We start from the raw sequence: 16,460 nt of genomic DNA, 5'->3' as shown, positions 1-16,460 counted from the left end.
TGATTTCTTTTGCCGTATGCCAACTTTCTAACGTCACCACTTAGAAAAGAGCAAAGGATGAGCTCCAATTTCTTTAGCAAAAGTTCCTTTAAAAGTTCCTTGACGGAACTTTTAAAGTTTAAGAGGTACATCTGATAACATTTCTCCACCTCAATCCCAAGTCCGAAAAAACAAATGATAAACCCAGCCGAAATCACGGCAGCACTTTCGGACCCGTGGGAAAACGCCGCTTTTTTGCTTCTGTAAATTTTTCTATTCATCACTCAAAGAAGATATATTGGCTGTGGGGCCGGGTAACTGCCGCATATATTTAACACTTTTAGATTTTAGTCCATCTTCAGTTTGAAAGTGGTGCCTGCCTGCTTGCCTGCTAGAACGGAGCTTTCCACTCGAAAGCAGAAACATGGTTTGATGAAACGAAAGCTTGGCTGCACAACTTCAGATACTCCTCTCTGACATAGGCTACATAACTCCACTTCACTTCACACACTATAGGCTCTGGCTCGTGGACAAGCAAAAACCATCCTTTTTGGCCCCAGGCAAGAGTTCTGCGGATCTTTCCAAAATGTAATGCCATATTCATCATTCTTGCCTGAGGTCCACACTTTCCGTAAAAACCGCACAGGTTAGACCCTTACCAGTTTCCAGGAATAAGCCGACATCGGTGGCATAGGAAAAAAAACGGGACAAAACCGAAGTGTTGCTCTCGCAACACAATGAAGACAACTACCGGAGAAAGCAAATTTGTTGTTTTTTGCTAAGGCAAAAAATGCAACCATAAGGTCCTATCAAACAGTTCGTGGTAACGATCTGTAGTAAGGAGCGACCCGGCTCAATAGTAAACGAAACTCTAAAAAACGGAATTTTGATACTAAAAGATACATCAAAAGAATTGGATTTTTATGCTGATTTTAAATATATAAGTTTCATCAAATTTAGTCTTTGTCATCAAAAGTTACGAGCCTGAGAAAATTTGCCTTATTTTGGAAAATAGGGGGAAACATTGCTCCCTTCTCAACGCTCCGCTCTTTACGCTAAAGTTTTTTACTGTTTAAAAAGGAGAATTGAGAGAAAGAGTCAAACTTTAGCGTAAAGAGCGAGGCGTTGAGAAGGGAACAGCCCCTTTCATACACAGAGTAATTTCTGTTCGTTTTAAGTCTTAATGTCGCTCCTTACTTTCAGTTAAAAAAACTAGTTTTTTTCTATTTAATCAGTCACGAGTCTACTTAGTTTTGATGGCAGTGAGAAGAAAGCATCAGCAAAGAAAACTAAGGGTGTTAATCATGCATTTGCGGAGCTAAGAAATCACCCAGATGTCTACCGACAGGTTCTAAGAAAAGGCCAAATTGGGTAACGGGTAGCCAACTCTCAGATTCCACTGCTGATCGCCGTAGAATAGTAATGGCTATTGAGAATGAACTTGTGGCTACAAAACAAAATCGAGCTAATGAAATCAAGATAATAATTAACGAAAAGCTGAAAAAATTGACTTTGCAGACTGCAGCTAATTTTCATGATAAGTTTCCAGTTAAACAATGGTTTCAGAAATCTATGATGCAGTATGTGTTGAGTTTTATCCTAAATTCGAACTGATTGAAAAACATCTAAAAACATGCATGCATATGATTGACTTTTTGTAAAACCACGTAAATCAGCTTGAGCATCAAGCTAGACGACATAGAGCAAGAAGGGAAAGATAATTCCCTGTTGTTTAATGGTGTGAAGCAGATCCCTTCGCAGAGTGTGGGGGACACAATGAAGCGCGTATTGTTTGTAAAAATGGGTCTAACTTATATTAAGGATTAAGAGATAGTTAGTGTTCAGCGATTTAAAGTTGCATCAAATAATGCTCAAAGACCAGATAAAGCTTCCCCTGTTCCCGTCCAGTTTTGATCAAAAGAACATATATTAGTGGGGGACACAATGAAGCGCGTATTGTTTGTAAAAATGGGTCTAACTTATATTAAGGATTAAGAGATAGTTAGTGTTCAGCGATTTAAAGTTGCATCAAATAATGCTCAAAGACCAGATAAAGCTTCCCCTGTTCTCGTCCAGTTTTGATCAAAAGAAATAGTTCTCCATGTGTTTAAAGCGAAGAAGCAGCTACGTGGCTCAGACTTATTTCTTGCTGAGAACTTTACGAAACGTAAGTGCAATCTTCTGAGCGCTTCAAGAGATAAATTTAGAAATTGCAGTATGAGGTCTGATCAAGGCCGTATTTTTGTGCGCGAAACTGAGACTGCTCCTATCAGGCGTATCTGGTCAATTGATGACCCTCTATAAAACTTTTTTTATATTTTTTTTTTCATTTTTTTGCAAGTGCTATTTCTTGTTCATTTATGTGGAAAATGTCTGATCAGGACCGATTTAGTCTTCAGTATTATTTATCAAGAAGTATTGCCGGCTATGATGATATACCGACTATTGAGCTAAAACCTTTAAGAGAGCGATTATATTCGGTTGCCGTACATTCATGATACAAATGAAAAGAGTCTACGACTATGTTTTTGGAATGTCCACGTGACTACAAGCTACCTGGATATTTTAGAATTAATTGAAAAATGTTCGTCTTCTTTTGATATTATAGGAACATGTGAAAATATTTTTCAGTTCAAACCAGTCTCTCTCACTGTATTCATTTCCAAGTTATGATCTTCGTATTAAGAACCGAGTGGTGATGGGTCGTGGTGGTGTTAGATTCCTTGTAAGGGAAGGTTTGAAATATAATGAAAAGGGTGATCTTAGCATATGGACTGAAGGTAAGGTTGAAAGAATTTCAATTGACCCATTGCTCACCTGGATGATCTTGTTGGAGGTATGAGTCAGCTGATTTAGAAGGTACCGTCTGGAGCTAGTCATATTGTTATGGGTGATTTTAATTTTAACATGCTTGATTTGTCTAATCATAAAGTTGATTTTTTAAATTTTATGATGTCGAATGATTTATACCCGCTTGAGAGTGAGACCACGAGGATTACTGGACAGAGTGCAACCCTAATTGATAATATTTTCGTTTGTTCTGCCAATTTGAAGTTTTATAATACTGATATTGTGGCTTTTCCTGGTTCTGACCATCTTCCATTGGTGAGCGTTATGAAGCTTCAGTTGCACAGACCAAATAAAAATAAAATAAAAATAAGGTTAATGAAAGAAGAGAATCTTCAAAAGTTTGTAGAGGAGGTTAGTGTTATCCATTTGACCCCTGTGTTTTCTAAAGAAGACTCCCTTACAAGAAGACATGATAACCTAATGTCTATTTTTCCACCTATTTATGATAGTTGTGTCCCATTAAGGTAATGAAAGTGTTTTTATATTTTGTGTGTTTTGTGTACATTTTTGTGTTTATATTCTGTGTTTTTATATATTTACTCCCTGCCTATGCACCCCATCCTTCCTGCCTGAGCAAATAAATTCTATATCCCCTAGTTTCATGTTTCCTACCCCTCAGATATGAGTTTCTATAATCCCTAATAAGTCCAGCTCGAAGATATCGTCAGTCAAATTGTCATTTGATCTTCTCATATTTTTTGGTAATCTTTTCTAAACGTTTCTTTTTTCTGATATACTCTTCTGTGTAAGTTTTTTCTTGCCCAATTAAAACAAGCAGTTCTCATTTTCATTGTCTTGATGCTATAAACCTGTTTCTCCACTGCCATAATTGAATTTTAAATTTTTGGTGGTTGTTTACCTACGTGCAGTGGCATTAATTCATGAGAATTTAGGAGGAGGAGAGAGGGTGGAATGAATTTTTCGAATTCTATGGAGGGATGGAATTCTATGAAAAAAAGCTGTTTGTTTCTCGGTTTTTTCAATGAGTATGTAAAATACCATTTTCAATGAAAATACCTCTAAAAATATATTTTTCAAAATCTCAGGGTGGTAAAAATTAAGAAACAATTTGTTTTTTTGAAAGAAGAGCACTCAAAAGACAAATAACCAGAGCACAGAAGTTGTGCAAAGTCAAGGAACTCCACTACCATCTAACATTTTATATGAAAACACGATGGTAATCCCAGGGTGAAATACAAAACTTGCAACCTTAAAAATCAGAAGTAAAGTAAAGAGGGGATAGCTATGTAAAAATAAATGACTTCCCCCATTTTTGGTTTCTTCGTATTTATGATATATGCTTTACCGATTGGTGATCTCTGAGAAATCACTAGTGATCCCTTTTTCGATTTTAAGAAATAACATATCAAAATACTGTATTTTCGCAAAATACGTCACACCCAACCAAGCCTCTTAGCTTACTATGTTGTTAATACGCATTGTTCATATCAAATATCTTTGATTTCGTAAAGCCAAACTATGGCGAAAACACTTTTGAATGAAATTTTTCTTATTCTTATTTTTCGTCTTCTTCTTCACCTCCACTTCATTCCAACAACGGAACATCAACAAAGGCATTATTCATTTCACAGCCAACAACCCCATCTGGTACTGACATGAATCTCAAAATTAAGCAAGCAGATGGTGTTGAAATAAGGGACGGCTAAGGGGCCATTTGTTTACATATTAGTTCCATATCTGTCACTTCAAGCTGTGACTAAGAAAATGTTTATGGATTCCTAGAAACTGAGATATTGGGGGAATTTCCAAAAAGGGAAAAATAAGAATCTAAACGATTTTTGTCATCAATGAGAAGTATCAAAAGAAAGTTTGTCACAAATCAATTCTAATTGATAAGAATGATAAAACAAATGTATAATGCAAAAATTTAACGTAAAAGAATAGCAGAACACAAGAATGATAATTAAGATAGAAAGTATTCAATTTGTTATTACAATAAAGGATCCGAGATTAAGGGCACAGGCCTTTTGAGCGAGGGGAGGGCTAAGGAACACAAGATAATCCCAAAATACTGTTTACGAGGCTAACACACCCCCTCCCCAAGTGAGATTGGAATAACTCTGTAGAATTCGTAATATTTGTTTTTAGGGACTTTAGACTTACTTAAATTAGAATTGAATAGGTCTTGTCCTTCCGAAGATTTAAAAAAATCGAAAAAATTATGATATGGGCCTACCTGTTTTGACCTGATATTTGAGGGTATCTTTACAATCAACCAAAATTTGATCCAAATTCTGAGGCTGGTCAGGAATACTAAGATCCAATACCTCCATAAGTTGATCAGGGTGGTGAAAATCAAGGATTTTGGACGACCTATCATTTGACTTGTGCATAAATTCGTAAAGAATATTCATTACTTGATCCAAAAACATCTTTGTTTCTTCTGCACCATTTTTTGACCAGGGTAACAAATCTAAAAGCCATAAAACTGTATTATTGTTTATTTCTTAATTACAAATTTATTTTACAATGTCCATATATTCTCTTTTTTTATCGTAAATGAATGAACTAGAACTAGTGCAGGCAAAGGCACCTGAATAATTCTTTGCTGGGTTTGCTAGCTAACTTTAAAAAAATATTTTTGCTAGAAAGCCCGGTGAGGAACTGCAATTGATGTTTTAATTTATATTAGACTATAAACTTTGGTTTTAACCTTTTTTTGCTGATTTTTCATTTTTTTTTGGGGGGGGGGGGGGCTCCCCCTGATACATAAAAGTGCATAGCCTTATACAGACGTATTTTTTTTTACTAAAAATTGAATTTTATTTTTTCCTAGTTTCTGAATAATTATACATATACGTTTACACTTAACCAAGTCAAACAGTCTGATTTTTTCATTTTCACAATCCTTGCCACTTTATGTCTGCTTCTTTATTGCCATCTTTGATTATTAAAAGACTGGCGGTCGTTTACCTGTTTTCAGTGGTGTCAAATCATGGAAAATATAGGGGTGAGGGGAAAAATGCATTACTCATATATCATTGCAGGGGAGAGGAGCAAAATACATCTTTTGAACCTTGCAATTCCGTTGTTTTTTCAATTTTTCGATAAAAATACAAAAAAGCCATTTTCCAATGAACTTGGAGTCACATAACAAAACTTGAAGTCACGGAATAAAAGGAATTTGGCGCATTATGATTGGTAAGTCGATATTTACTGCATATCCGGTTGGGAACATCATCAGATAATAAATTTAGTAAAGGTACTAAATTAAGTAAATTCAGTAACAAATTCAGCAATTAAGTTTTCCTTTTCAGTAGAGGAAACTGAGCAAAGAGCTCTAGAAACTAAATCTTCTTTCAATAAAGTCTCACGTCCATACAACAGAGAACCACAGCTCAATAGTTTAGATCAAAAGCTTTTTCACCACAAACGCCCAATTTTATAGATAGTGTTCTGTATTTCCCCTATTCTAGTCTCTAATTTGTCAATAACTGAATACGGCTATTTGACAAGTGGGCCTAATGAACTAGAAAAACACTTATAAGCCTAATTATTGTTCAGGATAATAGCGCAATAAAAACCGAAGGATTTATTGACTTAATTTGTTTACCAAGTGCAGTTAGCACATCTGTCCATAGGACAATGAAGGACATCAATCTGTTTCAATTCCAAGCTTTGGAGACAAAGAAAACAACACCAGAAAGGAGAAGGAACTTAAACGCATTTCTGTCCTGATTTTATCATGTTTGATGTGTGTTATACTGTTATTGTGTATAATTCATTTGTTACGTTTGTACTAATCAAACAGTTCGTGATAAGGAACTGTGGGTAAGGAGCGATCCGTTGCTATCGCTTAATAGTAACCGAAACTAAAAAAAGAGCTTTGATACCAAGAGATATATCAAACGAGTCAGTTTATTATGCTGATTCCAAATATATCAATTTCGTTCAGTCTAGTGCTACCCATCAAAGGCTAAGATCCTGAGAAAATTTGTATGATTTTCGAAAAAGGGCGGAAACACCCCCTAACATGTGGAACTTACATTTTCTACCAAAAGAAAGATCAGGGATGCATGTTTATTTGTTGTTTTTTCTCCAGGGGTGATCCTTTCGAGCCAGTGGTCCGATCAAATTTTGAGATAGCCATTTTGTTCAACATACCTGAAAGGCCCAATAACTATGTCTTTGGAGATAACATTACCCCCCTACCATAGCCCCTTGAGAAAGGTCTTTAAGTTATAAAGTTTGCCCATTGTTTACATATTATATCTGTTATTGGAAGGTATGCATAAAATTGTGTGGGTGGGGGTAAACTTTCTGCTAGAGGTACTTTTAATAGGGAGTATTTTCGATGAGGATAGAAGTTTCCGGGGAGTGAATTTTACAGGATTTAAAAATTATGAACTTCCCGGAAATTAAATTTAAATAAAAGAGTCTTTTTAAACTGAAACTAAGGAGTCTAACCGCAACCAAACCTTTAGGCAAACCTCTAACATGGGCCTAACCGCAGGCGAACCTCGTTTCTTAGCTCGGCATCCAACTTACTGTAAGATTAAATGAATTGAACAAGTTTTTTCAACTGAAAGTGATGAGCAACGTTAAGAATTTAGTAGACCAAAATTACGGGAGGGGCCTCCTCAACACCTTCCTCAAAACCTTAAAAAAATTGATTTAATTTACAACAAACGCTATGTTTTGTTATGATTGTTAAATGTTTGCTATTTACAAACTGCAGCATCAAAAAAAAATTGTATCATATAGTTATTTACGAGGATCAAACCATTTTATTATACCCCATCCCTCTCCACACACAAAATTTTGAGATATTTCCCCAACTCCCCCCTTCTGTCATGGGAAAACCTTCATTGAAAGTATTATCTTAGTTCTCCGGGTATAAAGCAAAAGTGGTTTAACTTACCAAAACTAAGAAGCTAGAAATACTTATTTAGAAAGTAAAAACATTCCCCTCCCTTTTAGCCAAACTCTTTATCCATCTGCAAGCATAATACAGTCGGTTATTGACTTTGGTATTAAGGTATAGTTAGGCCTACTCAAAAGGAAACACTATGAAATTCTGGAAACAACTTAAAAATCCTACACTGTGTACTAGCACAGTATAGCCAGCAAAAGTGTTTTACGCGAAGAACACGTTGATTTTGTTTCTTCACTATTGATTATTATTGATATAAAACAGTTCGTGGTAACGAAGTGTAGTAAGGAGCGACCCGGCTCAGTAGAAACCAAAACTCTAAAAAATTGAATTTTGATACCAATAGCTACATCAAAAGAATCGCATTTTAATGCTGATTTCAAATATATAGGTTTAAATATATAATGAGCTAAATACCCATCAAAAGTTACGAGCCTGAGAAAATTTGCCTTATTTTAAAAAATAGGGGGAAACAACCCATAAAAGTCATAGAATCTTAACGAAAATTACACCATCAGATTCAGCGTATCAAAGAACCCTACTGTAGAAGTTTCAAGCTACTATCTACAAAAATGTGAAATTTTGTATTTTTTGCCAGAAGGCAGATCACGGATGCGTGTTTATTTGTTTGTTGTTTTTTTTTCCAGGGTGATCGTATCGACCCAGTGGTCTGACAGTCTTGCGAGAGGGCTCATTCTGACGGAAATGAAAAGTTTTAGTGCCCTTTTTAAGTGACCAAAAATATTGGAGGGCACCTAGGCCCCCTCCCACGCTAATTATTTTCCCAAAGTCACCGGATCAAAATTCTGAGATAGCCATTTTATTCAGCGTAGTCAAAAAACCTTAAAACTATGTTTTTGGGGACGACTTACTCTCCCACAGTCCCCATGGGAGGGGCCACAAGTTACAAACTTTGACCAGTGCTTAGCCTACATATAGTAATGGTCATTTGAAAGAATACAGACATTTTCAGGGGATTTTTAGGCTGAGGGGGGGGGGTTGTTGTTGAGAAGAGGGGGTATGTTCGGGGAACTTTCCTTGGAGAAATTTGTCATGGGGGAAGAAAAGTTTCATGAAGGGAGAGCAGGATTTTCTAGTATTATTTAAAAAAAAGAAAAAATAAATATGAAAAAAATTTTCAACTGAAAGTAAGGAGAAGCATTAAAACTTAAAACAAACAGCAATTATTACGTCTATGATGGGCTCACCTCCTCCTAATACCTCGTTCTTTACGCTAAAGCATTTTTAATAATTTCAACTATTTGTTCTACGGCTTTTGTGATTTAGGGCCATTCTTAAGAAATTGGGACAAGATTTAAGCTTTAATGTAAAGAGCGAGATACTGACGAGGGGGTGAATCCCTTCATATACGTAATAAAAACATGAGAATGCAGAAGTTCGTTACCTAAGCTAATTTGTAAGTTACGTTTATCTTTCACTAATAAACATCTGTAAAAAACTAAAAGTTCTAGTTGCCTTTTTAAGTAACTAACAAATCGGAGGGCAACTAGGCCTCCTCTCCCACTCTTTTTTTTCTCAAAATCACTCGATCAAAACTACAAGAAAGCCAATTAGCCAAAAAATAAATATGCAAATTTTGTTTTAATTATTCACCTGCGGAGAGCCAAAATCAAAACATGCATTGATTCAAAAACGTTCAGAAATTAAATAAAAAAAAAACAAGTTTTTTTTTTAACGGGAAGTAAGGAGCGACATTAAAACTTAAAACGAACAGAAATTACTTCGTATATGAAAAGGCTGTTTCCTCATCAACGCCCCAATCTTTACGCTAAAGTTTTTTACTGTTTCAAAAAGTAGAATTAAGAGAAAGAGTCAAACTTTTGCGTAAAGAGCAGGGTGTTGATGAGGAAGCAGCCCTTTCATATACGAAGTAATATCTGATCGTTTTAAGTTTTAATGTCGCTCCTTACTTCCTGTAAAAAAAAACTTCTTTTTTTATTTAATATAGATAAGAATGGTTTCAAATTGCGCTGTCGCTGCTTAAAAACAATTTTATTCTCTTTTTCCTGACTACCAATCATTGTTCTTTTTCTGAATAAAACACTAGTGATCCAAGCTAACGTTATACCGATTTTTACAAGACATGTGACCTAAGATCTCCGTCTGATTTATTCGATCGTCACAGTGATCAAACAGTTCGTGGTAACGAACTGTAGTAAGGAGCGATCCGGCTCAATAGTAACCAAAACTGTAAAAAATTGAATTTTGATATCAATAGCTACATCAAAAGAATCGCATTTTAATGCTGATTTTAAATATATAAGTTTCATTAAGTTTAGTCTTACCCATCAAAAGTTATGAGCCTGAGAAAATTTGCCTTATTTAGGAAAATAGGGGGAAACGCTCCCTAAAAGTTGTAGGATCTTAACGAAAATGACACCATCAGATTCAGCGTATCAGAGAACCCTACTGTAGAAGTTTCAAGCTCCTATCTACAAAAATGTGGAATTTTGAATTTTTTGCCAGAAGACAAATCACGGGTGCGTGTTTATTTGTTTGTTTTTTTTTTTTTTTTTCCCCAGGGGTCATCGTATCGACCAAGTGGTCCTAGAATGTCGCAAGAGGGCTCATTCTAACGGAAATGAAAAGTTCTAGTGCCCTTTTTAAGTGACCAAAAAAATTGGAGGGCACCTAGGCCCCCTCCCACACTCATTTTTTCTCCAAAGTCAACAGATCAAAATTTTGAGATAGCCATTTTGTTCCGCATAGTCAAAAACCATAATAACTCTGTCTTTGGGAATGACTTACTCCCCCAAAGTCCCTGGGGGTGGGGCTGCAACTTACAAACTTCGACCAGTGTTTACATATAATAATGGTTATTGGGAAGTGTACAGTACGCATGTGAGGGGTTCTAAAAATACTTTAGCATAAAGAGCGAGGTATTTAGGAGGAGATAAATACCTCGCTCTTTATGCTATAGTATTTTTAGTAATTTCAACTATTCATTCTACGGCCTTTCTGATTCAGGGGTCATTCTTAAAGAATTGGGACAAAACTTGGGATTTAGTGTAAAGAACGAGGTATTAACGAGGGTACAAACCCTCTCATATACATAATAAAAATTAAAGAATATAAAAGTTTGTTACGTAAGATAATTCTTAAGTTACGTATATTTTTTACTAATAGAAAAATTCGTTAAAAATAAAAATTTATAGTTGCCTTTTTATGTAACCGAAAAATTGCATGGCAACTAGGCCTCCTTTCCCATCCCTTATTTCTCAAAATCGTCCGATCAAAACTAAGAGAAAGCCATTTAGCCAAAAAAGGAATTAATATGCAAATTTCATTTTAATAATTTATGTGTGGAGAGCCAAAATCAAACATGCATTAATTCAAAAACGTTCAGAAATTACATAAAAAAAAACTAGTTTTTTTAACTGAAAGTAAGGAGCGACATTAAAACTTAAAACGAACAGAAATTACTCCGTATATGAAATGGGTTGTCCCCTCCGCAATCACTCGCTCTTTACGCTAAAGTTTGACTCTTTGCCACAATTCTGCTTTTTAATACAATTAAAAGCTTTAGCGTAAAGAGCGAGGGATTGCGGAGGGGACAACCCATTTCATATACGGAGTAATTTCTGTTCGTTTTAAGTTTTAATGTCGCTCCTTACTTTCAGTTAAAAAAACTAGTTTTTTTTTATGTAATTTGGTCACAGAAACGAATTTTTTTTCGTTTAAATTTAATTCGTTTAATAAATCAAATGAGAAAACAAACTAGAAAGCAGTTATGTGCACTTGGTACAAATATGCAGTCCCTCTTCCCTGTTTTGAACCTTCAGTATGGATCACGGAATCACTTTAATCCTAAAATAATGCAGATTTACAATCTGTACACAAAGTGCAATGAGTACATCTTTCGCAAAAAAAAAAATCTTGTGGGAGGGGGCTGGCAGGCTGGAGAAGTCAAGGACCTATTTTATGACTATCCATACAATATAATCATAAAAAGGTAGATCATCCACTTTAGTGTTCTGTTTTCCTGTTTTACCCACTGAAAAGTCTCTGCCCCCCAAGAAACGCTCCCTAATAGATGCCTGAAATGTATATTTTATGAGGAAATACATCCACTAAGAGAAACCGAATGAACAAGCGCGCTAATAGAACTTCTAGTAGCCTAGCAATTATTCAATTTAGTAGTTTTTTCACCGAAACCTAATAAAATAATTTTCAATAGTGGCAATCCTGGTTGTATGCATTTATATGAATAGACCAATGTATTTCCCGCCTTCGAAGTATTAAACCCCTTTCAGTCTTCTATAAACATTCTCCTTCGACCAAGATAAGGCTGTGAATCGTAAGGAATTCAAATAATTGATTTTCCCACCACAATAGGGACGTCCAACACGCCTGGGGGAAATGTATAATTGCATTTTGTATCATTTTCATCAATTCGTGATATAAAAGGGTTTTGATTGAAGGAAATTAAATTTTCGCTTTATTTCCGAAATATGAATATTATCTTTCAAAGCATATCCATTTAGCATTTGCTATCTATCTTTCAACTGCTTTTTCTCTCAGACCACATCTACATTCCATAACGAAAGGGAGGGTGTCTATAAGTCAGACGGACTGGGACTGTCCCATCTCAGAAGAAATCTGTCGCATTCAAACAAAATATGGCCCCCTTTTGGAAAAAAAATAGTCTTTTGGAAAATCCAAAAACATTTTAAGCATATAAAAGGATATATGAACTGGTCACTAAATTTTTTTTTCCTAAAATCTCTTGAATTATTAAAAAAATTATATCATGCAAACATCTTGAGAACATGGTCAACCCTTCCTCTTTTTAGTCCTTAAGGATAAAAAAGTAATGTAAAATGGAGCCAAGACAGGGAAGTAAAACTGGTAGTAAGAGAGTATATGTGATGGGTACTGACGGAATTCTTACTCTCAAAAACTGGGTACCCAAATTAACAAACTACTGCCCCAGTTTAGATCCCATAGAACACTAGCATGGGTACCAAAGGACGGATTTCAGTGAAAACTTTCTTTTGTAAATCTCCTACTAAAAGATTTCGCTGCAAACTATTTACTATAATAAGATCTGATTCCATACACAAATACTGCAACTACTATGACGGTCGCTGCTGCTGCTGCTACTACTGCTAAATCTACTAATGCTATTACTACTTCTATTGCTACTACTGCTACTACTACTAGTACTACTACTACCACTACTACTACTACTAGTATTACTACTACTACTACTACTACTACTACTACTACTGAAACTACTATTACTACTAATACTACTACTACTGCTAATGCTACTACCACTACTACTACTGCTAAAACTTCTATTATTATTACTACTACTACTGCTACTACTACTACTATTACTACTACTACTAACACTACTACTACTATCACTACTACTACTACTAGTATTACTACTACTACTACTACTACTACTACTACTACTACTACTACTACTACTACTACTACTACTACTACTACCACTACTACTACTACTACTACTACTACTACTACTACTACTACTACTACTACTACCACTACTACTTCTACTACTACTACTATTACTGCCACTCCTACTACTGCTACTATACTAATACTACTACTGCTACTACTCCTAAGCTTTTTACTACTACTGCTACTAGTACTGCTCCAAATAATTTCAAACTTGTTGCATCGTTAAGCCACTTAGGAGCGACAGAGTAGAGACTATTCTTTCTGCGGCCCATCTAGTCTAAGGCTTCTGCTTTTATTACTTTTAATGTCATCCCTAACAACGTTATGTTATTTATGATCTCATTCTAGATCGACATGGGGCTCCAACGCTCCAACCCAAGCAGCTCAGCCCAAATCTACAACAAGGTATCATCATTTCCTCCCTTCACCCCTTCGAGATCTTCAACATGAATACGCTCATATATTCCGATAGATTAAATCCAATAAAGAAACTTCTGGAATTCTAATAACATAGAGGAGTCCCCCTATCATTGTTGCCATATAAAGTTTAATTAAATTCAGAAATGATGTAGCAAAGAAGTTTAATTAAACTCTGAGAAAATATTATAGTTTAAAGAACGAGAAACGCAAAGCATGGCTGTGGATGTAATTTAAAAGAAATGAATTGAATGTCTTTTGTAATTGCTAAGAAAAGCAAGACGAAAAATATACCTAAAATAAAATTGCTGAGCAACTAAAACTCAAGATAGCAAACGTCAAGGGCCTTGTCAAGCCTTGATGGTACTACTCTATTCATAATTTGTATTTATGAAAACGATTACCATGTTTGCCGTAAATGGAGCTTACTTCCTCTCGGAAAAAAATGAATTATGTTTTTAGCTAGGATATTAATTTGAAAAATATTTTAGAGGCTATTAATCTTAATACTCCTACCAGTCATCTGTCTTTCAGATTCTTTTATTTAAATTTGGGTTCGCGGGAGCAGTTGTACGTCTCTGATGTTCGATTAAATAAAATAAAAACAAGTTTTTTTAACTGAAAGTAAGGAGCGACATTAAAACTTAAAAAGAACAGAAATTACTCTGTGTATGAAAGGGGCTGTTCCTTCCTCAACGTCCTGCTCTTTACGCTAAAATTTGATTCTTTCTCTCAATTCTACGTTTATAAAGCAGTAAATAACTTTAGCGTAAAGAGCGGGACGTTGAGGATGTAACAGCCCCTTTCATACACGGAGTAATTTCTGTTCGTTTTAAATTTTAATGTCGCTACTTACTTTCAGTTAAAAAAAACTTGTTTTTTTATTTCATTTCTGAACGTTTTTGAATTAATGCATATTTGATTTTAGCTCTCCGCAATTAGAACGAAATTTGTGTATTAATTTTTTTTTTACTGAATCGCTTTCTCTTAGTTTTGATCAGACGATTTTGAGAAAAAGGGTGGAAGAGGAGGCCTAGTTGCCCTCCAATTTTTCGATTACTTAAAAAGGCAACTAGAATTTTTAATTTTTAACGAACGTTTTTATTAGTAAAAAATATACATAACTTACAAATTAACGTACGTAACGAACTTCTATATTCGTATATTTTTATTATGTATATGAGGGGGTTTGCCCCTTCGTTAATAGCTCGCTCTTTAAACTAAAGCTTTAATTTTATCCCAATTCTTTAAGATTGACCCCTGAATCACAAAGGCTGTAGAATAAATAGTTGAAATTACTAAAAACACTTTAGCGTAAAGGACGAGGTATTTAGGAAGAGATGATCCCCATATGCGTAATAATCTCTGTTTATTTTAAGTTTTAATGCTGGTCCTTACTTTCAGTGGAAAAAAACTTTTTCATATTTACTTTTTCATTGTTTTTTTTTTTTAAATAATACTAGAAAATCCTGCGCCCCTTTCATGGAATTTATCTTCTCCCATGGCAAATTACTCCAAGCGAAGATCCTCCCATGTAGCCCCCTCCTCTCACACCCCCCTCCAACCAAAAATCCCCTTGAAAAGGTCAATACACTTCCAAATAACCACTACTGTATGTAAACGCTGGTCAATGTTTGTAACTTGCAGCCCCTCCCCCGGGGACTGTGGGGGAGTAAGTCAGCCCCAAAGACATAGTTATTATGGTTTTCGACTATGCTGAACAAAACGGCTATATCAAGATTTTGATCCATTGACTTTGGAAAAAATGAGCTTGGGAGGGGGCCTTGGTGCCACCAAATTTTTTTGGTCACTTAAAAAGAGCACTAGAACTTTTAATTTCCCTTAGAATGAGCCCTCTTGCGACATTCTAGGACCACTTGTTCGATACGATCACCCCTGGGGAAAAAAACAAAAAACAAACAAACAAATAAACACGCACCCGTGATCGGTCTTCTTGCAAAAAGTACTAGGTTCCACATTTTCAAACAGTTCGTGGTAACGAACTGTAGTAAGGAGCGACCCGGCTCAATAGTAACCAAAACTCTAAAAAACGGAATTTTGATACCAATAGTTACATCAAAAGAATCGCATTTTAATACTGATTTCAAATATATAAGTTTCATCAAGATTAGTTTTACCCGTCAAAAGTAACGAGCCTGATAAAATTTGCCCTATTTTAGAAAATAGGGGAAAACACCCCCTAAAAGTCATAGAATCACACCATCAGATTCAGCGTATCAGAGAATCCTACTGTACAAGTTCCAAACTCCTATAAAAAAATGTGGAATTTTGTATTTTTTGCCAAAAGACAAATCACGGATGCGTGTTTATTTGTTTGTTGAGTAATCGTATCGACCCAGTGGTCCTAGAATTTTGCGAGAGGGTTCATTCGAACGGAAATGAAAAGTTCTAGTGCCCTTTTCAAGTGACCAAAAAATTAGAGGACACCTAGGCCCCCTCCCACGCTCATTGTTTTTCCAAAGTCGTCGGATCAAAATTCTAAGATAGCCAATTTATTCAGCATAGTCGAAAAACTTTATAACTATGTCTTTGGGGACGACATACTCCCCCACAGTTCCCGTGGGAGGGGCTGCAAGTTACAAATCTTGACCAGTGTTTGCATATAGTAGTGGTTTTTGGGGAGTGTACAGACGTTTTCAGGAGGATTTTTTGGTTGGGAGGGGGTTTGAGAAGAGGGGGTTATGTGGGAGATACTTTCCATGGAGGAATTTGTCAGGGGGAAGAAGATTTCCATAAAGGGGGCGCAGCATTTTCTAGCATTATTTAAAAAAAACAATGAAAAAATAAATATGCAAAAGTTTTTTTCAACTGAAAGTAAGGAGTAGCATTAAAAATTAAAACGAAC

The 16,460-nt window shown here is 35.5% G+C and overlaps 1 protein-coding gene across 1 annotated transcript in view; it reads right to left on the bottom strand.

Annotated features, from left to right (window-relative positions):
• The window catches only part of LOC136031744 (glutamate decarboxylase-like), a 119,064-nt gene that overhangs the window by 78,015 nt on the left and 24,589 nt on the right, over positions 1-16,460 (bottom strand). Inside the window, exon 2 of the mRNA XM_065711466.1 lies at positions 5,027-5,263. Within this exon, the coding sequence (XP_065567538.1) occupies positions 5,027-5,263 (237 nt within the window). The remainder of the gene's footprint in view (positions 1-5,026; positions 5,264-16,460) is intronic.

The sequence above is a fragment of the Artemia franciscana genome, chromosome 10 (genome assembly GCF_032884065.1).
Source record: "Artemia franciscana chromosome 10, ASM3288406v1, whole genome shotgun sequence".
NCBI lineage: Eukaryota > Metazoa > Arthropoda > Branchiopoda > Anostraca > Artemiidae > Artemia > Artemia franciscana.
The sequence above is the reverse complement of the archived record's forward strand: the minus strand, read 5'-3'. Positions and strand labels throughout refer to the sequence as shown.